This window comes from Excalfactoria chinensis, chromosome 21 (assembly GCF_039878825.1).
Source record: "Excalfactoria chinensis isolate bCotChi1 chromosome 21, bCotChi1.hap2, whole genome shotgun sequence".
NCBI classification, from domain to species: domain Eukaryota; kingdom Metazoa; phylum Chordata; class Aves; order Galliformes; family Phasianidae; genus Excalfactoria; species Excalfactoria chinensis.
This window is the reverse complement of record NC_092845.1, coordinates 646,263-670,573: the sequence shown is the minus strand read 5'-3', so window position 1 is coordinate 670,573 and position 24,311 is coordinate 646,263. Positions and strand designations below refer to the sequence as shown.

The following is a 24,311-nucleotide window of genomic DNA, read 5'->3' as shown; positions in this document are numbered from 1 at the left end:
GAAGGACATAGGAAGAAGTCTGCCCAGCACCAAGGGCTGTCCCTCATGCAGTGTGGGGGGATAAGCAGACAGCCTGGGGAAGTGCACTGCTGACACAGTCTGCGAATGAGCCCATGAGCAGATTCACAGCTTGTGATCTTCCCTGAGGTGCTGCAAACAGCATCTCAGCTGGAGTCAACTAGTGCAACCATTTGCACATGTGCACACAGCAAAACACAACACTAACAGCATTACTTCAGACTGAGTTGCTTCCCAAGCCCTCTGCTTATAACAACAACATTAATAATAACACAGATTTCCCTACCTGTAGGTGCCTCCACCTCATCAGAAAACATCCCCCCCTGCCCAGCTGACCCCATCCACACACACACTGCCCCTGTCCCACTTACACTGCACTTCAAGGTACATGGCCTGTGAGTCCTGCCCGATGGTGTTGCTGGCCGTGCAGACGTACTCTCCAGCATCCGTGTACTGGATTTCTTTGAGAGTCAGGGATGATACCCGTGCGTGGCTGCGCACCACGATGCGCCCATCCAGCGTCTGGTAGGAAAGGAATTGAGAGTCAGGGTTTGGGCTCCGGGCAGCACTGCAGCTCAGGAGCAGAACAAACACAAATCTACCTCACAGCAGCCCCCCAGTGCTCAGCACTTAGAAGCGGTCACCTGGCAGATGAAACCACAGGCACAGCACTAAAGCGGCTCAGCCTTGTTGCGCAGGACTGAGTACAGCGACTCAAAGCACTCAGATAACGGGAACAAAAAGAAAAGAAATGAAGGACTGAAGTATCAGATGCTGCTACACAACTGAGGATGGCTGGATAACATCAAGCTGCTTCTTAGATTAACAACTGCAGAGATCCAGCTCTGGTTAATGCATTTTTGCCAGGATGCTTTTGCAGAGAACCTTCATAAGTAGTACTGTTTTCACACAGAGAATTTGAGACTCACTCTTCTCTCACTGATACTTGTTTTATTTCAGCATCCTTGGAGTAGCATTAGTAAGAGCATATCCAAACTTCAGAGCTGAATCAGGCAAAATGGAAGCTCCAAGCTTTCACTTGAGCACAGCACGAAACAGAGCAAGATACAGCAACTGGGGCAAGCAAACTATGGGGCCCTTCTAAAGACAGCCTGCTTCAAGGTCTTGTGATGCTCTAAGAAAATTCTAAAGCAAACTCTGTTGATTGTAAACCAGTTCGGAAATTGCTCCCATAAGCAAGAGAGTGCAGGGACATCAATGAGAGAGACAAGGAATGTAAACTCCAGGCTGTCATCTGTTCAAAGGGACTGCAGCCACCTAGGGATCCAATCCAAACACCCTCCATGCTGGTCCTTGTGCAAATGCGGTCAGCTTGGAAGCTTTAAAGGACAAGCTTTCTCATCCCGTTTCCAACAAACTGAGCACCCTGCTGCCCCTCTTCAGACCATCAGTGCTCCAGGAGCACGCTGCTTCTTGCAGGATGTGAGACAAGGACTGAGATTATGAGGACAAGCCTCGAGGAAATCACACAGACAGGCTCTGAGCTGTAGCACCAAATACGTTTCTGGTACCTCAAGGGCTCGAATCCTGCAGGCCTGAAGTATCCTTCTGTTCTAAGCTCCAAGACTAACCCTCTACACAGGAGAAGTTATTACCTCTGCTAGTTCTGAATGCTGGTCCATTTGAGCTAGTCAAAGTTCATATGAAGAAAATTATCTTTCAACACAAAAGCAGTTAGCATGTCCATCTCTCTCTTCTACCACTACACAGGATACAAACTCTACACCCTCTCCTGTCCTTGGTCCCTTGTGTTGCTGGAAACTGTTATTTATTTCAAGAACATATTTCCTAGAAGTGGTGAAGGGTCCCTTAATACAGACTAATGTCCACTGGGGTATCGTATACAGCCAAAATCCAGCTCACTTCTGAAACTACTGCAGTCGGATCCGTGAATGTAAAGACTTGAGATCTGCAAATTTTTCTTGCCTTCTTTTAGCTCACGACTCAGGTGAACATTCTGTTGGTCTCTGACTCAATCAGGCATGAGTGTACATATACCTACAGCAAAATATCAGCCCATGGTCACTACAGCAAAGATGACTTCACATCATGTCATCTGCCTCTCCAGGATTCAGTACAAACAAAACAGTGCTATGCAGTTCAAACAAATCAATATCTCAACCAGTAACAGAACCAGTCCTGAAGATGAGGCTGTATATCTTACTGCAAAAGGCACGTGTAAAGGAAAAGGCAGATCAGGAAACAATATTCAAATAGAATAATCTCAGTGCAAGAAAGCATGCTACTGCTTCTCTTCATTCCTACTCTCCATCTATATCTACCAACAATCCCTAGCTATTAGGGACATGGGGTAGAAACCTATGAGCCAGAGCTGAGGGCACCTGTAACCCCTTCACCTAACCACCCTGGCTTAGACAATTTTGCGTAGCAATGTTTCCTGTAGTGGTGGAACAACCTAAGAGACACAGGCAACAACTCACACCATAGTAAGGCCATGGATGGGGTCCTGGGCACCCTGAGCTGGTGGGGTAGTCCTGCCCAAGAAGGAGGTTGGGTGCTGGTCCTTAAGGTCCCCTCCAAGCTAAGCCATTCTGTAGTTCTATGATTGCAGGTACCACTCTACAGAGAAGTGTGTGATGGTGCTCCATATTGCTGAGTGCTGCAGGCTGTGCTGAGATGCATAAAGGTGTTTTTCCTCACATTCCAACAATGCCATGTGGCACAGTCACTGCATAAACCACTTGAGTAGATGCCAATACTTCCATGAAAAGGGGGAACAAACAAGATAGGCAGGGAATGCATCTCTGTAGGATTTTTCAACCCTTTCTCATGCCAAAGCATCCATGCCAACCTAACACATAACACTTTCCATACAGGAGAGGTCACTACAGAACAGCCCCTAGAAATCCTGACCACAGCCACAAACCCCAGTGACAGAAAGTGAGGTGTCCTCCCCCAGCTCTGTGCTCGCGCTTCACTAACTCATCTGCAGCTCCTCGTATTTGCTAAGCTGAGATAATACCCAGCTAGCAGGAAGGCATCACCAATCAAGGATGTAACTGAGGTACAGTTTTGCTTTCAACTGAGTTTTTAAGCATCCAGTGTTTTTATGAGTGAAACAAATGAGGTGCACTTAATGGCAGATGATTATTATTTCTAAAACACAGTACTGAATGTGAAACAAAACAGCAACGAGCCATAATGTATTATCCTGTACCCCTTCATTGACCCTTGAAAATTAAAGGCAAGTGACAATGATTCGGTAAGTGGGAGCATTTTCTGGAAAAAATAGAACTTTGGAGAGATTTAATTGCACTGATTTTGAAACAGAATACGATGCAGTTATCCTCTAAGAGAAGGCCAAACCAAAGAGGTGCCATGAGCAAACAGATGAGTTGGCTGGTCTCAGAAAAAAAGGTACCATCCCACAATACACACAGCAACTAATGCTTAAAACTCCAGAAAAGAGGCACGATCCACACGTGTAGCATTGAAGAAAATGGCCAAGCTGTATTTGTCAGGTTGCAGATTTGCCTTCCCTTTCTTCTCCCTCCCCTGGCACTTTTTTTTCCCTTTTTTGAAGTGACAACCAGGATTACTCCCTCCCAACACAGCTGGTTTGCTCATCCAAAGATGCAGAACTACATGCCAAGCAACTTCTAACACTATTAGCTGTTTCTCTTAAGTACCAGTACTTAATATATCTGTATTATTAATGCTGGTTTAGTTGGCGTGGTTGCTGAACTAGAGATTTGTTAATCTGTAATGCTTAAAAAAACAAACAAAAATAAAAACAACTAGGAAGTTTGCTAAAGGTCTGGTATAAGATTATACCTCTTGTTTCTCGGGCCGGGTCCACGAAGCCTGGAGAGAACAGATATAGAACACAGCAAGAGGAGAAAAAAAAAAGCAATACAAGTTTATCAAAGGTTGCTTTCAGTTATGACAGTGTAAGCACCACACTATGTCTGTGTACATGCAGGCTCCGAGCTGTATATCTCGTGTGTGGGATGACTGCAATTCCCATTTCACAACAGAACTTGCATTTAGACTTGCATTCAAAATGTAGTATCTTCAAAACTGATCTAACAATACCCAAGTCCTCTCTCTGCCTCTATTCTTATGTACCGAGTGACTATTTCCCTTGTCACATCTCATCCCTTCTGGAAACACGTCATCCAAGGGAAATAATTCTGATGACAGAGGTCACTTAATTGCATAGACAAGCTATTGAGCTGGTTGCCACCAGGACACACCGACTGCCATTAACTCCCATATGGTTCATGTGCTCATGCATTTGTATGGGTTTACATGCATACTGTGTGAGGAGTGGGAGTCCTCGAGCTGCAGAGCACTGCAGCAGTTTGATCCCCACCTCCAGTTCATCACACCCAGCTCATCAGGCTTAGGGATATGTGCACCCAATCCTTGCCAGGCTTGCGACAATTAAGCAACAGGCATCAGTCAAACATGCACAGACCTTGCCAAGAAACACACATTCACCATTCAGAGACATACAGCAACACCGTGGACCATATTCACTCTGGTTCACAATGACCAAAGTTGCAGAGTTCCCTTTTTCCCTATGAATTTCATTTGTTTTATTTTTTCTTTTCTAGTGTCTATTTCAACCACAACTTGATCCATTTCACTCCTGGAGTCAAAATCACCTGCTAATATCACAGTCACAATAGCATAGAACGTGAGCCATGAGCACTGCTGGCATGTAGGTATAACAGCATACACACGAGTGATGTTACAGAAATGGAGATGAAAGTTAAGGAAATGAGAGTAAAAAGCACAGAATTGTTTCCACGGTGCTTGCAGTGAAAACTATGAGACTTCAGTATTAACAAATGGTACAGACAGCCTCATTCTATGAAGTCTTTGACAAAAACAGGCTGTTTACTTCTGTTGAGAGGCCTGAGGTGGGCCCTCCTGAGGAAAAAAAAGCTCACCAACACACACACATGGGCTGGGGATCTGCCCAGAAAATCCGTATCTCATAATTTCTCTCTATCTGTATCCTCTTGTGCACAGGTTCCCTGAAATCTAAACAGGCAATCACCATCCGAATTCAGCATCATTCCCTTTCCATGTTCCAGTCACTACCAGAACCAGTCAGGCCCACCTCACTGATGTCCATTCAAGTTCTCCTCTCAACTCTTTCCAATGAGGTTCTACAGCACCAGCGTGGAGGTGTAAAAAGAAAAGATGTGCCTTTACCCTGTGGTGTGCAGCACGTGTCAGGCTCCAGGTAGAAGCCAGTTCCCACACTCCCCCTGTTTGCTGCTTCTTTGTACTGGAGCTGGTGGGAGAAGGCAGAAGCAGAGCCTCCATCCTAAAGAGTTTTTATCTTAACCCTCCCTCACCAAAGCCAAGAGACATACAAGCTCCAATCTGTACAACATGGGTTCTTCAGAGGAGAACCGAGAACCTCACACATCTTCCCTTCCATTTGGGAAGGATGACATGCTATTATTATGAGAACAGTAATGTGATGAAAGTACTGATAGATATCATGGCAGGCCAGGGAGGATCCACCACAGGTACAGCTGCTGCCACAGAAATCTTAGTAACTTGTGAACATCAATGAACGACAGGTCCAAACTATGCACACTGGCACATCTTTTACAGGGGGGGGGAAATGCAGTGGAGGTGATGAGGAATAAGGCATACTGGCTTATCAGCATTGCATCTGGTAACAAAAAACCCGCATTCTTCCTCCCCACAATGGCAAAGCAATGAATAGTTGAGGAAAGATAAAATGATTTGAAATGGCTTGGCTTTATGTTAATGACTCCCTAGGGCTTACAGGTCTTGCAGTAGGGATAGACAGGAATTTCAGACAGGGATAAAGCTCCTAAATAATGCACTTCTACATTCACAACCAAAGTGCATCACATAAAGGCTGTGCACAGCATGGATCGTCCAACAGAGCTGCTCTGTCCTGAGAATTTTCTGGAAGTCTGTACCATTCACTCAACTTACAATGTGAGATAGAGAATGGGAAAAGATTAAATTATAAAAGAAAATAACAACAACAAGAAAATAAAAAACAAATGAGAGAGGAAGGGAAGAAAATCCTGCCTATAAAGTAGATGGTGTATGACAGCAAATCTTTGCCCTAAAGGTTTGAATCCGTACACGAACACCATGGTAGTACCTCAAACCTTTGATTTTCTCCCCATCTACTAAGATATTGCCAGAACATACAACATCATTCTTTAATATTGATCACTGATTTAAGTGCATTAAAAACAATACAGGATAGATGAGAGTCTCAAAAATGGTTAGCAGTTTTGCCACTGAGATCTCGTTAGCTTAATTAGGCTTGACAGGCAGGACTCTCTGCAAACAGGCACTCCTACAGACTTCAACTTGACTGAGCCTTATTTCAGGTCATATATTCTTCTCCCTGACAAAGCTCTTCTCCCTGGCTGTGATCCAAACTCTAGTGCTGGAAGGAGAGGAGGCGTTTAACTCCTCCTATCACCCTTCTAGAGGGAGAAATGACCACAAATAGCCTTCTGCTATTGAAACAGGTCTCCCAGCCATGCTATGCTAAGAGACCAAGCCAAGGGCTTTCAAAGGCAGCAAGAATCTCTCCTGAAAGGCTGCAGGAATCTACGCAAACTCTTGAATACAGAAGATATTACCACGGCACCCTGATTGAAAAAGTTCCACGCTAACAACACAGTGAAGAGCTGACATCATGGGGCAATACAAAAAGCTCAGTTAGGAGGCAGCGGAGCAGCACGTGGATGACTAAGAGTGGTTACCTCTAAATGACTGACAGCTGTTGCCTCTGAGACTTCCAGGCTCCCTACTCTAACTTGTGTCTAAGCTTTCTTCAACTCTAAACTATGCCTCCTAGTCAACTTCTTATGTAACTATTATGTAATATCCAGAGTAACAAAGTGCATCCTAATCTTCTCTGGTAAAGGGGAATTATGGCTAAAAACAACAAAATAAATGAAACAGCACCCTTCTTCAAGAGAAAAACTGCTAATTATTTTTGCCTTTTAAGAACAAAATGGTTTTGATGTGATCAACAAAATAAGTGAACACAAAGGCAGCCAGGCTTTTGTGCTTCAAGTATGTGCAGAGTTAGCATACAATACAGAAGAGCACAAATGAATTAACAGGTTCATTTTGGTCCACTTTTGAAAGAATATCCCACAGCTCTTCACCTGCCACCCTCCCCAGCAGAATCATCTCCATGATGGCAGCATGGACAACACTGGGATCAGGGTACTCATTCCCACCTCTCAGCTTGGAAACCCTTTCAGAAGTCCTGTATTTCTATGTGCATCAGGAAACTTCCAAAAAGGGTCCAGGGCTTAGTGCTTTGCAAACCAACTCAGCTCAGACCAATAAGAACAGGAGTTAAAAAGCACAGTCTCAGTTGTTACAAACTGTGATGGCTCTTTGTACAGAAGGACACTCATAGGATTATTTCAGCTACTGAGCTGGCCCTTCAGCAGTTAACTCTGTGCAGGACTGCCAGCATTCTCACTATGGAGGTGGGAAGCACTGTGATCTCCATGCACCTGTTGCCATCATGCAGCACTGACCCCTGCCCAAAAGACCAGGATCTTGGGAGTGGTGGTACCTTGTCTTCATTGCTGATGTTCCGGGTAGAAGTTTTCCACGTGATGGAAGGGATTGGGTCTCCAGACGCCTCACAGGTCAGTGTGATCTGATCCTCCAGCTCCATAGCTGTTTTATTCTCCACATATGTGATTTTGGGTTTTGCTGGGAAGAAAAAGAAAACAAACTTCATTCAGTTGCTGCTCAGAATGAAGCAATATCAGAAAACAGCAATATCTGAAACAAGGAACATGAGGGGAAAAGAGGGTTTTTGAACAGGCAAAAGCTCACCAAAGACTTTGAGATGAATGGTGGCATCCTGCTCGCCAGCCTTGTTCTCAGCAATGCAGATGTACTCTGCTTCGTCACTCTTATCCACCTTCTTGATGATCAGCTCAGACCCATCGTAGTTAAAACTGTATTTCTCTTCATTATCCTCCTGCTCTATTGGCTCTCCATCCCTGCAGGGCACAAAGCACACTGGCTGTATTGGGGAGGAGAAGCAGTCAAATTGTGAGGTTTTATGTTAATGAGAACTGCGTTACTACACTGAAACTCAGCATCAGAGATATCTCCACCTCTTCCCAGCAGTGGGAGGAAAGAGCTGCTGTGTGGTGCTTTGCTGCCTATCAGCATTAACTCACAATCAAAACTAACTGCAGTTCCCTGCCAGGAGGTCATTGCTTCTCTTGGGAGAAAAACGGTTTCATGTCATTGCGGTTAAAAGGCTTCCCCTCCTGCCTGGTTTTCCAGGGCCTTATTGAAAACATCCATGCTCACAAAGAATCAGGACACTGCATACGACATCTTACTTTGTCCACGTCATGGTTGGCTCAGGAAAGCCATCAGCATCACATGCTAAGGTGACAGACTGGCTGAGGTTGGCAGTGGCGTTCATAGTGCTCTGCCTGGCACGCACAGAAGGAGGTACTAGAAGAGAAGGAAACCACACTGAAGTTAGAAAGGGGAGACAGAAGCTGTGAGCAAGAATGAGGCCTGGAGGTCTAACTAAATCTCTGCAATATAGACAGATGTCTCTAGTGATTCAAACCCCTTCAGCTGCCATGTGCAGGTTTCAACTGTCAGGTTTGATATATGAGCTCTCCAAAGCAACTGGTGTGGGGATGGAGAGATGCACAGAAAATCTGTGCTGTCGACAAAACCACTTGTGAGCCTCAACACCTCACTAAGTTGTCAGGCACTTAAACTTACTCTGGATATCATCATTTCCTGTATACATTTGGTAACCATGGATGCTTTTACTTGACACAGCAGAGAAAGATTAGTAAGCTGATAGACAGTAACCTGTGTGTGTGAATGTAAAGTCACATTTCCATCAGCAGCCTGGAGTGCAGGTGGTACAGACCTTTGTCGCTTACTGCTCTTAACTCTGAGCCACTCACCATTTACAATGACCTGAATATCTTTGAAGTTGATCTCCCCACGAGCCAGGATGCGGCCCTCACAGCGGTACGTCCCTTCATCTGTTTTCTTGATTCCCCGGATCTGCAGGTAGTTGTTGGACAGCACTATAAACCGAACTAGAAGAGAGAAAAGGAAGGTTCATCCAAAGATCCCCAGGAAAGCTCACTGCACAGGTTCTTCACCTCCCCTCACCCTTCCAGAGCAGAAGGCAAGGCTGAATGTAATGAAACTTCCCTTTGCATCACGTTAAGATGGAGATACTGCTGCAATCAGATCTGACATTACCAAGAAAGAAATCAGACAGAGGTAGCAGACAAACTGCTCTGTGTTTTATACTCACAGGGCAGAGATAAATGGATAAAGATACAAAAACACATTTATAATCAATTAATATCAGACAAGAATCACTTTAAAACTTGCCCCTCTTGTTGAGTGAGGGAAGAGTTTGAGTCTTACTACAGTTCCCTTGTGCCTGTAACAAGCTGATGCTGGAAAGTGAGCTGAGTACCAGTGATCAGCTGCAGGCAGGCACTGGACTCTTCACTGCCAATGAAATGCTAGTCTGGGGAAAAAAGGTCAGTAGCACTCTGAATGAAAGGGAAACACTTGCTAGGAGCTTTCAGCCCCGTTTCCTTTGCAATCCTGTAGAGCAGAGCATCTCAACATGTAGCTTTTCTGTCCTGATGGATTTGTTTTTGTTTTTTAAATCCAGAAAATGCTTTTAATGCAGCTTCAAAGCCTGGTGGTCATCTCCATGGGAACATTATATTCCTACCATTACCAAATCAAAGCACCTGGAATAATGATGTTCACAACCTAAAACCTTGGGTAACATAGAAATGGCTTCCCTTTCTTCTTTGTGACTGTACAAGGGGTACAGTAGAACAAGACTGTATGAGCCTGCTGGGAGATGGACATTTGACCCCTGAATGGACAAGCACTAGTATATCGTGCACCTTACCATCTTTTTTTAGGATGACATCCCTGCCTTTGTGTTTCCAGATGATGGTAGGAGGCAGCGAGCTGACCACATCACACACAATCACAGCATCATCCCCTTCCTTGAATTCCTGAGGAGTGGGGGCATTCTTGAACATGAGCTTTTCTGAAAGCAATGGAAGGAGAAAGTCGCTGCAGCTTTTTCAGCACACATCAAGCCGTGTTCCCAACTCAAGCTTGAAATAAAGCAATGAACCCCAGAGGGCTTGTTCTGTAGAAACCTGCATGCCCCAGGGAGGAGGATACAGCTGCACTTGACTCAACACACTGCACAGTAACATCAAAACCCCAATTAACTTGGAAGCAACAGCCCAGCTCTCACAGCATGTTTGTCACCCACAGAAGCTGCCATGTACACTTCCTCCTCCCACACATTTATGATGCACTAGAATTTCCTCCTTTTGCTCTCCTTTCCTTCAGAAGAATTTAAGCAGTAGACAAGCCAGTAAACACCTGACAAGCAAAGGTCTCAACACTCACTTCCTCCTCAAAACCAGGAAAGGAGGAGAATCTTCTTAACCCTCCCTTTTGAACCTCTTTTCTCCCCTTTGGCAATAATAGCCTTTGATAGGAAGGTAAGGTGTTTCCCCCTTTCTAGTCTTGCCTCATATATCTGCAGGGAAACCCAGAAAGTAGCCCTGGAGTTGTTCTCTTACGGAAGATTTTCACATTGACGGTGGCTTCAGAGTCTCCCTCCTCCACGCTGCTGACAACACATTTGTAGATGCCAGCATCATCAATGTTGGCGTTGTAGATGGTGAGGGTGGAGGAGAAGTCATCGTTTCGCACCACTGAGATGCGCTGTTGGTTCGGCGTCAGCTTCTCACCATTAGGGGAAAACCAGGAGATGTCTTTGTATTTGGCTTCCCCCGCCACTACACAGAATAAGAGAAAACAAAACAAACTGAAGCAAGTTCCCAACTAACAAACACACAGGAAATTAAACACAACCAGCAGGGAAATGAATACAACCAGTAGCACTTTGTGGAATACTGACCCAAGGGAAGAAGGGCTTCTGCTACCTGAGAAGCAAACCAAGTGAATTCCCTCACAGCACTGTGAACGGTCAGCTGCTATCATGCAGAAGTTACATTAGGTTGTTTCTTGAAATCTAATTTAATTTCAGAATGGCCTTTTATGCATCCTGGGATCTTACGTCCCAGCCCCTCCACTGTCAGCCCCACGTTGTTCAGCTTGAGAGCAAAAACCCAAACCACAATTTCCTGCTCCAGTTCTGCCATATTTTTGACAGGTGTGTATTTGCTGCTTTGTGTATCAAAATTGTGACACTGCAGCTCTGTTGTTCATCAAGTTAAACTTACTGCTGTGTTCAATGTAAGCAAGCATTGTCACTAATTGGTTGCAGGCTGCCTCTCGCAGCTCATCTCTCTGCATTCCCCCACATGGCTTGGTTACTTGGAACAGGTTCCTATTACTGCAGGGGCTTTAACTGATCTCAAACTTTTCTGAAGGTACGCATCATCACAACAGCACTTATTCAGAGTATGCTTTTGCTTTCAAAGCACTGGCATTAACTAATTACTCTGCAGTTAAGCACCCCTGGATCAGACAAACTCACTGTTGTTCCTGTTGGTATGCTCTGGACGAACTGATGGCCTTTTGCTCACAGAGCTCACAAATCACCTGTTTGTTATACGTCATGCCCCAGGATGCTGCCACACTGGGGTGCCAACATACCAGTTCCTCCTATCAGAAAGCAGGCCAGCTGCTTTGAACAGGACAAGCACTAAATTCAAAAACACCATCAAATTGAAAAGATGCCTTTGGAGCACAGGGAACATGTCAGCACTGCACCATATGGTGCAGCAGAACAGCCCGGGGCAGGAAGGGAGCTGCACAAACACTAACTTCTGTGGCAGAAAAAGAAGGTTTTCAGCAGCATTAACATCCTTAGTTGCTGAGGTGACGACTCTCAGGTGACCTGCTATCCCCATTTCTGCTCTTGGCAATGGACTAGAGATATAATTTGGGGAAAAAAAATTAATAACCAAAAATCAAGCTTAATTCTAATGTCAAAAGACCAAGGAGCTGTGGAACAACGCAAAGCGCCATTGTTGTGGCTACCACTTGAGCACAGAGGCAACACTTCATTTGCTGTTTTGTTTCTTTCCCATTTTAAGAGCTGTTTGCTGGAGCTGCTTTCTGCTGTCAGCTGTCAAGGGAGAGCAGACTCACTCTTCCCAGCAAACACCACAGGTTGCCTTCGCTACTTAGTCTTATCAAATGTACGGGCATATGAGAAAGAAAGCAAGAAACCTTACAGCCTGACTTAGCAGCAGAGCTTTTATCTCAGACCTAACATGCAGACACCCAATGCCATAATCTGTCACTCACCTTGACATAAGAAGAACTTAGATTCTCCAACGCTGATCTCCCCCTGACTTGGAACAATATCCACTTGTAGAGAGGCTACAAAAGAAAGGAGCACACAGAATAGGGTTAGACAACAGCAGCTGTCTTCAGCAAAGAAGCCTGGCCAGGCTTATCACCATGTACCTGAGCAGACCCCTGGGAAACCTGTGAAGATTCAGAGTCACTTCCAGCCCAGTGTAAAGCCACATCAAATGATACAGAAGGCGCTGATTTCCCTCCAGACCCCCACTCACAGAACAACATTAGGAGAGGATGGCACAGCCTTTAAGCACACCCCTGAACGTTGACTGGAATTGGCTAGCAGACCTGTTCTGGCAGCACTGTACAGCCATTCTCTTTGCTTTGGAGTTGACTTCTTGCTCTGATACCACATTCTTACAAGCCCAGCCATCAGTCATGGTTGGGAGTTACTGGCAATACTCTGGGTCCTCTGCAGCATTTTCCAGGCAGAAACCTGAGTCCAAACAGCCAACGAACCCCAAATGGGTATCTACAGCAGCCACAGCACGCCTACATTAAGAAAGAATCTCCAACACACTGACAACAACCACTGACCATTGATGCCTTCTGCCTCTACAGGAGTGGCTGAGACTCGCTTCCATGTTAATCCAGGCACACTTTTGCTTACCCTGCCCTCCTGAAAAGCAGTAGCAATATTTTGGTCTCTTCTACTGTCTTCACACAGGAGACCATCAACTCTTTGGCTTTTACACTAGGGCTGTGCTTTTGTTTGTTTGCAGCAGAAATAACTCTCCCACATGGAAAGGTGGCCTCAAGTATAGCCACGGGAGCTTCAGGTTGGATGGCAGGAAAGAATGCCTGAGTGCTAGAATGGGCTGCCCATGGAGGTAGTGGCATCACTGTCCCTAGAGGTGTCCAAGAAGCACTTAGATCTGGTACGTTCAGTGGGTAAATAGTGATGGTAGGCAGACAGCTGGACTGGGTGATCTCACAGGTGTTTTCCAACCTTGGTGAGTCTGTGATTAACCCTTCTGGGCAAAGTATTGCTTGTTTGCTTGTAACCTGGGCTTGGCAAAAGACGCTACACTTCAATGCTCCCTGCAATTGACTGCAGCCACGTCCCTAAAGAATCACCTAAAAATAATCTAAGTTAGGTAATAATTCCAGAAAGAAATGAAAATAATTCTTAGGCCTTTGAGGTCTCCCTTAGGACATCTTTATTTAACTCATATGTTTTGTCTGAAGGGTACTCTCTCTCTCCCCGCTGTTCTCCATGAAGCACACGTTGCCCTTTCGGCTCTTGCATTCAGCCTGTTTTATTGCTGGCTAATCTAATTCCTCTCAACTATACTACTTCAGTATAATTCATTCCCAGACAGAACTGCAAATACAAAGAACCAAATATAATAAAAGGCTAAAGGTTTATTAGGTTCACTGCAACAAGGACTAACTGGCCTCCTTTTGTAGGTGTACTTGTTCATTTCTTGTTCCCTAAATCCTTTCAGCCTACAACATGATTTGGGTGGAGCAGCTTTAGCAGGGGTTGGACCAGCTAGATCCTGATGCTGCAGCATCTCTGTGGCCCAACAAGTCCAGGTCAAGTGTGAATTTCAAGAGGCCTGAATGAACAGTTTTTATTTCTAGACTGCAGCCATTAATTGATCTATTCCTCTCCCCTGTGCAGCTAGAGCACATCTTGGCAACTTCACTGCAACTGCTTTGTCTGTTGTGCTGTGTGTTTCCACGCTGCCGTGCACCCACCAGGCCACAGAGGCATTCCCTTAGCTGCCAAACACACCTGGCTTTCTAAAGAACACACACTGCTTCAGAAACCAGCAGCTACGTGCCAGAGGCAACGCTCCTTACGGTACTCAGGAAACATGCATGAGCTGTGGGGTTGAGACAGCAAGGCCGGAGCTATACACAGAGCAAAGGACTCCTGGTCCTGAAATTAGAAGTCACCAGCTCAGAAGGGAGCAGTGAGGCAGGTGACATTCCACCATCCGTGTCTGTGGTTCTGGAACACGGTCACACTGCTTGATGAACTGCTTCTATTCTAGGGTGCTCTCCCTGCTTCCATCTCCTCCCTATCATACATTCATTCCCCTCACAGGACAGACTTTAAAACAAGTAGAAAAGGCCAACCCCCAAATGCTCGTTCTAAGAAAGGAAGAGTTGACACTCACACTCAATCTGCCTTTCCCCAGGAAGGCTGTATAACACCGGTGTCACTGAGCAAACTGCTGCTGTCAGAAGCACTGAAACATGTCAGTGTCTCATCAAATGCTGCTATTAAACAGTGATGACTGGACTATAAAGCCAATGGTAGGCAGTGCTCCAGTATTAAGCAGGCTGGAAAACCAGGGCACAACAGCAGCACTGCTGGGCTGACCCTCCTGCTCTGTTGATTCAGTCTCTCCTGTGCAGAAGGTGAATTACAGAGAGCTGTTCCTCAATTCCTTCTGCACTATAGGGACACTCCATGCAGCTCACTCACCCTGCAGACCCCCGCTAATGCCACTAAGCACACAGGAACCCGGCTGTGTGCATCCAGGAGCCCCCAAGTCAGGGAGACTGAAAGGCACTGCTGGAAATCAGGCATCACCTGAGCAGAACCTTCCTCTGAATCATTCATATTCAGCTCATCCACAGTCCTTACTTTGCACCAGGGAGAATTCAACTCTAATTGTTCTACTGATAAAGGCAACTTGCTGACCTCATAACCTGGATAAATGAGTTCATCCTAACAACAAACTATGCCTTAAATTACACCAACAGCTGTTCCCTACCTGCTACTTCATGGCTTAGTATACGATCAGGCTAACAAACTCAGCGCCGACATGGATTGTAATCACTAATTACTATTTTTGCTCTGCAGTTCAGAGGAACAGAGACTATTTTTCCCCACTCTTCATTGAACAGACACTGTAAGCCCTGTAAGCCCATTTGTATTCTGCTTCAAACTTCAAGCAATAAGGGCCTTTTTAGCATCGCATAATAACTGCATTTAAAGGGCTCTTCATAATCACACAATAACACTTTTTATAGGTCTGCCCTCCCCCATATCTCTTATCTGGTTACAAAGTTCCCCAGCTCCCAAATAAGGCTGAATAACTCCCCTTTGATTTGAAAAACGGTTAATGTAACTTCACATTCATCGGCGGTTAAATACAATTAGTTTTGCATTTAAACAGCGAAATGAGCCCAAATTAAGCCACGATTTCAGGACAAGGCAGGGAGGTCTCCCTGCTGGGCTGTGACTAAGGCTAACACAGCAGGCTGCACCTGCTAAGTGACATGCCATGAGCAGCAGAGGTGTGTGTGCTCATTGCTGGGAATCGGTTCTGCATCCCTCCGGCTTCACAGGCTCCATGTTACAAGCAGGAAGGCTGATGCCCACAGTGCTGCCTTTCTGAGTCAGAGCACACAATGACATGAACCTTTCTTCACACGGACCCGAGCCATAAATCCAAGAGCCAGACGAACTGCTTTTGTGGCAGCAAGCACAGAGTGAAGCGTTGACTTTACCATATCCTTGTCAAGAATCTTGTTTCTATCCACCCAGATGAAGAATTACTGGGATCAGCTGAATCTAAACGGCTTTCAGCACCTTCAAGCTTGATGGAACAATTCCCCAAAAGCTCAGGATTCTCATCTGCCTTTCTGCAGAGGCTCCATTAATATCCTGAGAGATGTGCATGCCCACTGCTTTTCCTCCGCATTACTTTCATTGCAGTGCGCCCAGAGAGCTAAGAGAAAACACACCGATGTTTAAATGAGTTTCAACGGGCTGCACCCAGAGCAGCGCAGGCAGCAGGGCAGGGAGGTGCTCCTGCCCCTCTGCTGTGCTGTGACAGCTCACCTGGAGCACTGCGTCCACAGGGGGATCCTCAGGGCAGGAGAGACGTGGAGCTGTTGGAGGGACACAGAAATGGGGCCAGGGATGGAAGCCCTCCCTGCGAGGACAGGCTGAGAGCTGGGGCTGTGCAGCATGGAGAGGAAAGACGGTGGTGCCCCTTCCCTGCACACAGCCAAGGTCAGGCTGGACGGGGCTGTGAGCACTGCTGGAGCTGTGGGTGTCCCTGTGCACTGCAGGGATGGCACCGGGCGGCCTTTCAGGGTCCCTTCCAACTCAAACCATCCTGTGATTCTGTGAACCCAAGGTTCACTTCTTACAGACTGTACTTTTCACTTGGCACATTTCTGGAGCTCAAGCAAAATTCCAGAAATAAACAGAACTGATTAGAAAACAGCAGGCACTGCGAGCAAAGCGCACAGTGTAAAGGATAGGATGTGTAAAGAGCTGAAATCCAGCAGATTACAGAGAACCATCACAGCTGACTCAAGATGCAACGCACAACAAAGGCCCAAGAGCACAAAGCGCTGCCTCCTGCGCAGGGCCATTGTGCCGTAAGGGCAGGCGAACAGGAGATGGCAGCAGGGATGGAGCTCAGCTGCTCTGCACATCCCATCCCATCTCCCCATCACCATGACAACCACACACTGCCACCAACCAGAGCAGAGCACTGCGATACCTTTGGGGAATACGAGGATTCGCAGAGGGAGCGAATGTGTAACCAGGAGAACACAAAGATGGAATGCAAGAAGATTTCCTCTGAGCCAAACTTGGGTCAAGATTATTTCATACGGCTTCTCAGAGATATCAACAGTTTTACATGGAACAGCTTTATGCCTCTTCTAATGGCATTCCTGATAAAACATGTTTTACTGCTCTGGATCATAAAACTAACAGCCCTATTTGCCACGGCAAACATTTTCAGTTACCTGAGGCAGAGTAAGCCACGACTTTTTATGGATCCATCAAACCAGGGTATGGACAACTTTAATTAAAAACTAAGTTACCACCCTCTGCTAAATAGATACGTATGTGGAGGATGTTGCAGTGCAGGTATACAGAGAAAGAGGGGAAAACTGGATTGAGAAGCTCAGCTTTGGAGTGTGATCTTGCAGCAGCTGTTCCATCCCAGCAGCTGTGTGCACACTCAGTGCCACAGGGCAGCGCTGCTCCCTGCCCGTAAATCAGGCAGCACTACAGCAGTAACATCCATTTGCTGACAACAGCATAGAAGAGGAGCTGTACATACAGAATTTCTAACCCACATACAGCATTTCTATAACCCACCGGTCATGTATTTATTACCCACAAATCTTCCCTCTAAGAGGAAGAAAATTTCATCGTTGAAGGCAAAGAAAGTCACCATTTATCAAGTTTGTGTTTACCAAGAGCTGAAAACCAGACCTTCACTGGGTGCGCAGTGTCCCTACCCAGGGCAGAGCTTCAGGCTGTGTGCTCTGTAAGGTCCCTGCCCCTGAGGGTCCCTTCCAACTCAAACCATCCTGCGATGCTTTAGCAGTCAGCCTTCCACATAATCCAGTAGCTGTTCCACACAATATCAGGCTCGTTTTCCTCACTGGTGCGAATCACAGCAATCAGCTCTTGCTTTTCGTTCCTATTCATCTCAACACAGAGGTGACCTCATTTCACCCAAACTCTTGGCCAATTAACTGGGGCATTATGTGGTGCCCTGGCACTCCATATTCAGACACAGCATGATCTCACAGGCTCAGCTCCCTCTGCAGCCAGAAACTGCGCCCAGGAGTCACGTGGGATCGCTGATTCTGAATGACATGCCATAGAATATCCTGTACTTGTGCTTGCCCAAGCAGGTGTCCAGCTGGAGCCCTGGGAGCTGTGAGACTCAGCCGGATCCTCCTATCCCATACCCTGCCTGCTATCCTGTCCCACGCAGGCAGAAGGTTGATGGCACACATTGGCACTTGCAATGGTCTGCACCTCCTCCTGGAGCTGGAATGGGTGAAGCAGAGGAACATCGAGCATTCTGCACGTGTAATTTATTCTGCACACAAAAGAGCACATAAAAATGAACACTCTGCTACAGCGGTTTCATGGCAAGGACACGAACAGGTGGAGGCTGTAAACCATGGTCACTCAGCCTAAGCCACAGCTAATCGCCAAGATTACAACGAGGCAGCCGAGTAGTAAATCCACAAAGGCAAGACAAAAGCAGGACACGCCTAATCTGTGCTAAAATCACTGCAACCGTACCAAAGACACCCATCAAAATGTAAGCACAAATATATAATCCCGGGGAAGTAAAATCAGCCCGCTCCAGCCACATCCATCAGCTATCACCTGCACTTTTTCCAGCTGTCACTTGGCTATGCTCACACTTTTACTTCCACTTCGCTCTGCCCCCTCTGGAGCCCCTCTCTGTAGGACTCACAGCTCAGCACACTGTCAGCTCACTGCCTGCAGAGCAATGCTGCCTCCCGCACGTCCTGCAGAGCTCTGTGCAGCACACACTGCTCTGCTCTCCTCCCCTCTGAAGGGCTGCTGTTGTTTCCTGCACTGCTCCATGCCCTTTGCTGGATGCAGCGGCCGTTTCCATAGCAATGCCAGTTGCCCTCCCTCCTTCTTCATTGATTTTGACCACGGAATGGCTGTGCCCTGGCTAAACTTTATCTCCTCTGTAGAATAAATCAGCACGAGGTGCGTGTCTGCAAGCATCCCAATTGCTGCAACAACATGAGGGCCCGCAGGGCTCTTAATAAAGCTGGCTTATAGATTTATTTAGCGACCAGACTAAATGACGACATCTGAATCACGGCAGCAAGAACCCAGCCTCAAGCTGCTCTAAGCACAGTGTTTGCTTTTAAAAAGTCATGGTACGGGTGCAGGAAAAGAGAGAACACTCACTGGGTACCTCTGATAACTGGAGGATGCTCAGCAGCTGCTGACCAACCTGATGGCAAAGGCTTGACATTTGTGGCAACACCACACAGTGAGTGGTAACCGAGATCTTCAGAGCACTAAAGCTTAAATGAAGCGTCAGAAAATCGCAGGACACCATGAGCTAAAGCAGTGCCTGAGACCAGCACAGAGCACCTGTGGCCAAGAGATGCCCCATGTCTGCTCTGCACTTCCAAGCATCACAGCTTTTCCATTGACATACATTCCCTAAAGAGGAAAGCAGGGGCTGTCACAAGGGATGACACTGAGCAGAACGGCAGCTGAGCTCTTTAGGGCAGTGTTTTCTCCAGGTTCCTGGAGCCCTCAGCACAACAAACCCTTTGGTAACCACAGGTGCTCTTCCACAACACAGCCGAGTTGGGCGCAGTGTGACAGCACCAGCTCCTCCTGAAACACAAGGATGGTGTCTCCAGGGTAACGTGTAACCAACATGAGACTCTACCCAACCCCATCTGCTACTGGCCGGGGCGTACCCTGAAGGTTTATCTCTACTAAAGCTCCCTTGCACACATTAACTCCCTCATTAACTCCATCAGGCCCTCACTGGCAGAACTTTCACTGAGAGGTCTGTGACTTCCAAAAATCAAGGTGTAACTGCTGAATGCAGATATATCTTTTTGTCTTCCTGTTTCAAACAACAACAAAAACAGCCCGGTGTGTTTTCAACTTGGAAAAAACAACTGAGAATGACCTTAAACAAGGGCGAGACCTTCCAAACCAATCCATTAGTGAATGGCTCCAGAACAGCACCTCCTTTCTCTGTATGTAAGTTTCCCACTTCAGCCATCCCTCCTGCCACCCTCTGTCATCAAAAACACAAAAGCAAACAGCCCTGAGCTGCACAATGCAATACTATTAAGACTGTAAAACTTCGGTGCTGACGTTAATAAAACACCATTTATTGCCAGTGCATTAAAATAGGGCTTTATAGGAGGTGCTGCGTAGGGGCAGACAGCAATGATACATCAAAGCCGGTGACATTTAGCTATAAGAGTTTTCAACAGAACCTATTTTCTGTCCGCTTAGCCAGCTCAGGGAAGAAAATGTCAGCTAAACGAACGCCAAGAATTCATTTCTATTTAGATGATATTGAATATTACACGCTGCAGTGGAAGGACTCCGATGAAAGAAAGCAGGGAGGGGAGAGCTGCAGGGAATGCCGGGCTTCAGTGCAAATCTGAAGGTCTGAGGGCAGACCTTTGGGGCCACTCAGGCATCCCTTCCTGAGGAGTGCTCCTCCCTTCTCCATTCCAGGGCATGAAATAAAGGCCCACAGAAAACACTGTCGTTATATGATATGGAACAGCAGAAGAGGAAACGCAAAAGGAGTCGGCTGGGTGTCCGCTGGGAGTACAAGAAGAATGAAAGTGTCCTCCAACAGGGAAGGTAAAGGAAAACATACAGGGGAAAAAAAAAGTAAAACAATCAGAGCCTGGCTGAAAGAAAGAGCTTCAGTGTCACCGCGCTGCCGAGATTAAAAATAGCAAAAGATAATGTACCACTAAAAAGAGGCTTTTATAATAATTGTTACCGCTATTAATTGCTCTTTGCTCTAAAGGCCCCCAGGGAGCAGTGAGATGCGCGAGTGCCCGACGCTCCCAGATACAATATCCTGCCTTTTATCTCCATCGTCAAAAGCCCATGTTTATTGTTGCAGCCAAAGTCCCAGTGCTTCATTTCCTAACCTTACCAGCACTACAGCTATGCAAATAATCACAGATTCACAAAGGTCAGTCCCAACCCATCCAATTTTTGCATCCATTTCAGCCTGAGAAGCAGCAGAGCAGCACGGTGCCAAAGGAGCCTCCCAGAGCCTGGAGGGATGGGCGGTATCGGCCATCTCTCACAAAGCAGCGGGCATGAGGTGTTACATAAAAACCAAATGGATGCAATAAAGTTGCCGGAGGGGATCAATAATTTCCATTACCGACCTCGTCTGGAAGCCACAGCGGCTCCCGGAGCGACACCTTCCTGCAGCGCCGCTCTCCGCCGCCAGGGGGCGCCCGTGTCCCGCCTCTCCGACAGCGCTCACCGGCACAGCGCTCAGTGCCCAGCACAGCGCAGGGGCTGCCGGCTGCGTACCGCGCAGGAGGAGGCAGCTCACAGCCGCGATGGGAGCAGAAGAATGCAGCATTCCCACCCAACCCACCCATAACAGCGCTATTTTGTGCATCTTTCAGTGTATTTTTAATGAATGCCAGTTTTCTGCCGCGTCTCTGAGAACCATTGCAAACCTATCAGCGCCAGTAACTATTAACAAGAAATCCTACAGAAATACCTTCAATTATAATGCTTTAACTCTTGTAGAGGTGAAAAAAGTTCCATTGCCATTCCCACCTGATCCGTATGTAGGCTACAACCAGGCATTTTGTGGGGCCAGCTCTTTTTCCAGGCAATACTTATCACAAATGATCAGACTCATTAAGGTTGAAGGGGATCACTAAAACATGCCACCCAACCACCCGCCTACAGCAGCACTGCCCACTATCCACACCCCTAAGTGCCACCTCTACCCTCAATGCAGCAGCATACATTCCTAGCAGGAACAAAGCAGGGAAGAAGAAGCACCGCTGCAGCTCCCATCCCTCCTTTGGAGCTCACTTCTGCTTGGGGAAAGGCAGAGAGGAGGGAGGGGATGCTGCAGCAGACAGCTGCCTCCCAGCGCGCCACCCAACTGCTCCTGCCTGCCACTGCCGCGTGTTTTTGCCTACATGTTTTATTAGGAACAGATGGGGCCCCTGGCTATTATATTATCAAGCCTCCCTGCACAGCTGCGCGGCTCTGAAATTGCCGAAATAGCGATCTCCTGAATAAATTTCTCCTGCTACCAACAACTGCTTGCCTTGCTGTAAAGGAGGCCACAGCGGGTCTGCAAAGCCCTCTTCCAGTGTCAAGAGCCATTGATGGGCTTATTTTGAGTCTCTGTATTCCACAATGAAATTCTATGAATGGATGCCAGAAACGCTCTTCCCCACCCCCAAAAGCAACCAGCGCAGTCTGCAAGGAGCAGGAAGCCAATGGGCCCAATGGCAGACAATCAGCATTTCTCACTCAATAGCCATCTGACAGAAGAGAGAGACATGCCCACTAACCCTGAATTCCTTCTTTTCTGCTTGGATCAAACCCGGAAGGAGCCAATACCCAACACTGGGGCTCCCAGAGCAGGGAAGAAGCTGCAGTGATTCTCACCAACAGCAATGGGCTCCTGAAGCCTTCCAGCAACGAGCAGATCTCTGCCTAGAGTTGGAAACAAAGATCTACAAAGGCCTATAGGCAAAGAAGAGAGTACTCCGCTCCCTCTGAGAAACATAAAGGAAGAGGTTGACTCCTCAGGCATGTAGAAAGCAAGGTACTTGATGATTCTTTGCCTTCCTTCATCTTCATGGCCATCCAGGCTTCCCATGACTCTGGTGCCCCTTAAATTGTAAGAGGGGGTCATGGAGCAAAATCCCTCCCAGCGTAAGAGCGGAGCAAGTCTGAGACTGCTTCATGAGACTGAATGCATGCAAGGTTGTGGGGCCACATGATATGCATCCCAGAGTTCTGAAGGAAGAGGCTGATGTGGTTGCCAAGCTGCACTCCATTGTACTTGAAAAACTGTGGCTGACTGGAAAAGTCCCCAGTGATGGGAAAAGGGAAATATCACTCCCAATTTTAACAAAGGGTGATCCAAGCAACTACAGGCAGGGGAGCCCCACCTCTGTGCCTGAGAAGATCATGGAGTGGACCCTCCTGGAAGAGATGTTAAGGCACATTGAGATGATGGGGTGATCCAAGACAGCCAGCACAGCTTCACCAAGGGCAGAGCGTGACCTCACCAAGACCCATCCGGTGGCCTTCTGTGATGGAGTGATGGCATCGGTGGGCGAAGGGAGGGCAACTGTTGTCATCTACATGGAGCTGTGCCTTTGACACAGTCCTGCACCACATCCTTACCTCCAAATTGGAGACAGATGGATTTGAAGGCTGGACTATTAAGAGGATAAGGAATTGTTTGGATGGTCACAGCCAGAGGGCTGCTGTCAGTGGCTCCATGTCCAGGTGGAGGCCAGTGATGAGTGGTGTCCTCCAGAGGTCCATTTTGGGACCGGTGCTGTTCAGCATCTCTGCCAGTGACAGATGTTAGGATGGAGTGCACCCTCAGCAGTTTGCTGATGGCACCGAGCTGAGTGGTGCAGTGACACAACAGCAGGAAGGGACAGCATCCAGAGGGACCTGGACAGGCTCTGAGAGTGGGCACATGAGAACCTGATGAGGTTCAGCAAGGCCAGGTGCAAGGTGCTGCACTTGGGTCGGGGCAGTCCCAGCCATGAGCACAGAGTGGAGAAGAACTGGTGGAGAGCAGCCCTGCGGAGAAGGACTTGGGGGTCCTGATGGGCAGAAGCGGGACATGAGGCAGCAGTGTGCGCTTGCAGCCCGGAAGGCCGACAGTGCCCTGGGCTGCTTCAGAAGGCAAATAAAGCTTGGTCACTGCTTGCTCACTACCATGAGGATTCTGCAAAATAGCGGAATGTCCAACACCTCCCAGTCAGCTGAGTTCTGGGACTTGCATTCAGTGACTTTTGTTGATTAGTTACCTCGCTTTGAAAACATAACTAGATCAGCAATACCTGCTCTGAAGAAAAATAGACACTTAAAAAAGCCAAGTTCTGGAAAAAAAATAAAGTAGGAATAAGAAACAAAGTGTGTTCCCTCTCAGCCACTGTTCCATCAGCACCACAATCCATGGGATCTCGAGGGGCTGGCTGGTACCTGATGTCCATGTTGGGGCCAGCAGGCTCTGTCTGGCAGCCCCAGCTGCTGTCTGGGTGGCTGTGCCAGCTGGGGGCACATGAGTCCCCACAGCGGGATGTCTGGCACCAGCATGGCCCTATCTCCCTCATGGGAGACCTGATTTTGATCCCGAGAACAACCCGTGCTTGCCCATCCTGGTGTGCTGTATGCTTTCCATACACATAAACTATTAACTTAAATCCCCAGAGCTTACTTAGGCTGTCTTCCATCTCACCCCAATACAAATTCAGAGGAAACAAAGCTTGGCCATTACCTGGCATCAGTCAGCACAGCTCAGAAATACCTAATACTGCAATAACATTCAGAAAGTTAACAGACTGAACTATACACATCCTATGGAATCTGGGCCACA

At 47.1% G+C, this 24,311-nt stretch overlaps 1 protein-coding gene across 6 annotated transcripts in view; it reads right to left on the bottom strand.

Moving 5' to 3' along the window:
• Positions 1 to 24,311, bottom strand: part of NCAM1 (neural cell adhesion molecule 1) — an 81,057-nt gene that overhangs the window by 27,583 nt on the left and 29,163 nt on the right. For 3 of the 6 annotated variants that reach the window (XM_072354892.1, XM_072354888.1, XM_072354890.1), the window contains exons 2-10: positions 12,373 to 12,447; positions 10,674 to 10,892; positions 9,980 to 10,123; positions 8,997 to 9,134; positions 8,406 to 8,523; positions 7,885 to 8,054; positions 7,616 to 7,758; positions 3,835 to 3,864; positions 390 to 540 (exon numbers count right to left, since the gene is read on the bottom strand). In XM_072354892.1, the coding sequence (XP_072210993.1) occupies positions 390 to 540; positions 3,835 to 3,864; positions 7,616 to 7,758; positions 7,885 to 8,054; positions 8,406 to 8,523; positions 8,997 to 9,134; positions 9,980 to 10,123; positions 10,674 to 10,892; positions 12,373 to 12,447 (1,188 nt within the window). The remainder of the gene's footprint in view (positions 1 to 389; positions 541 to 3,834; positions 3,865 to 7,615; positions 7,759 to 7,884; positions 8,055 to 8,405; positions 8,524 to 8,996; positions 9,135 to 9,979; positions 10,124 to 10,673; positions 10,893 to 12,372; positions 12,448 to 24,311) is intronic. The other 3 variants (XM_072354893.1, XM_072354891.1, XM_072354889.1) reach the window with 1 other exon arrangement.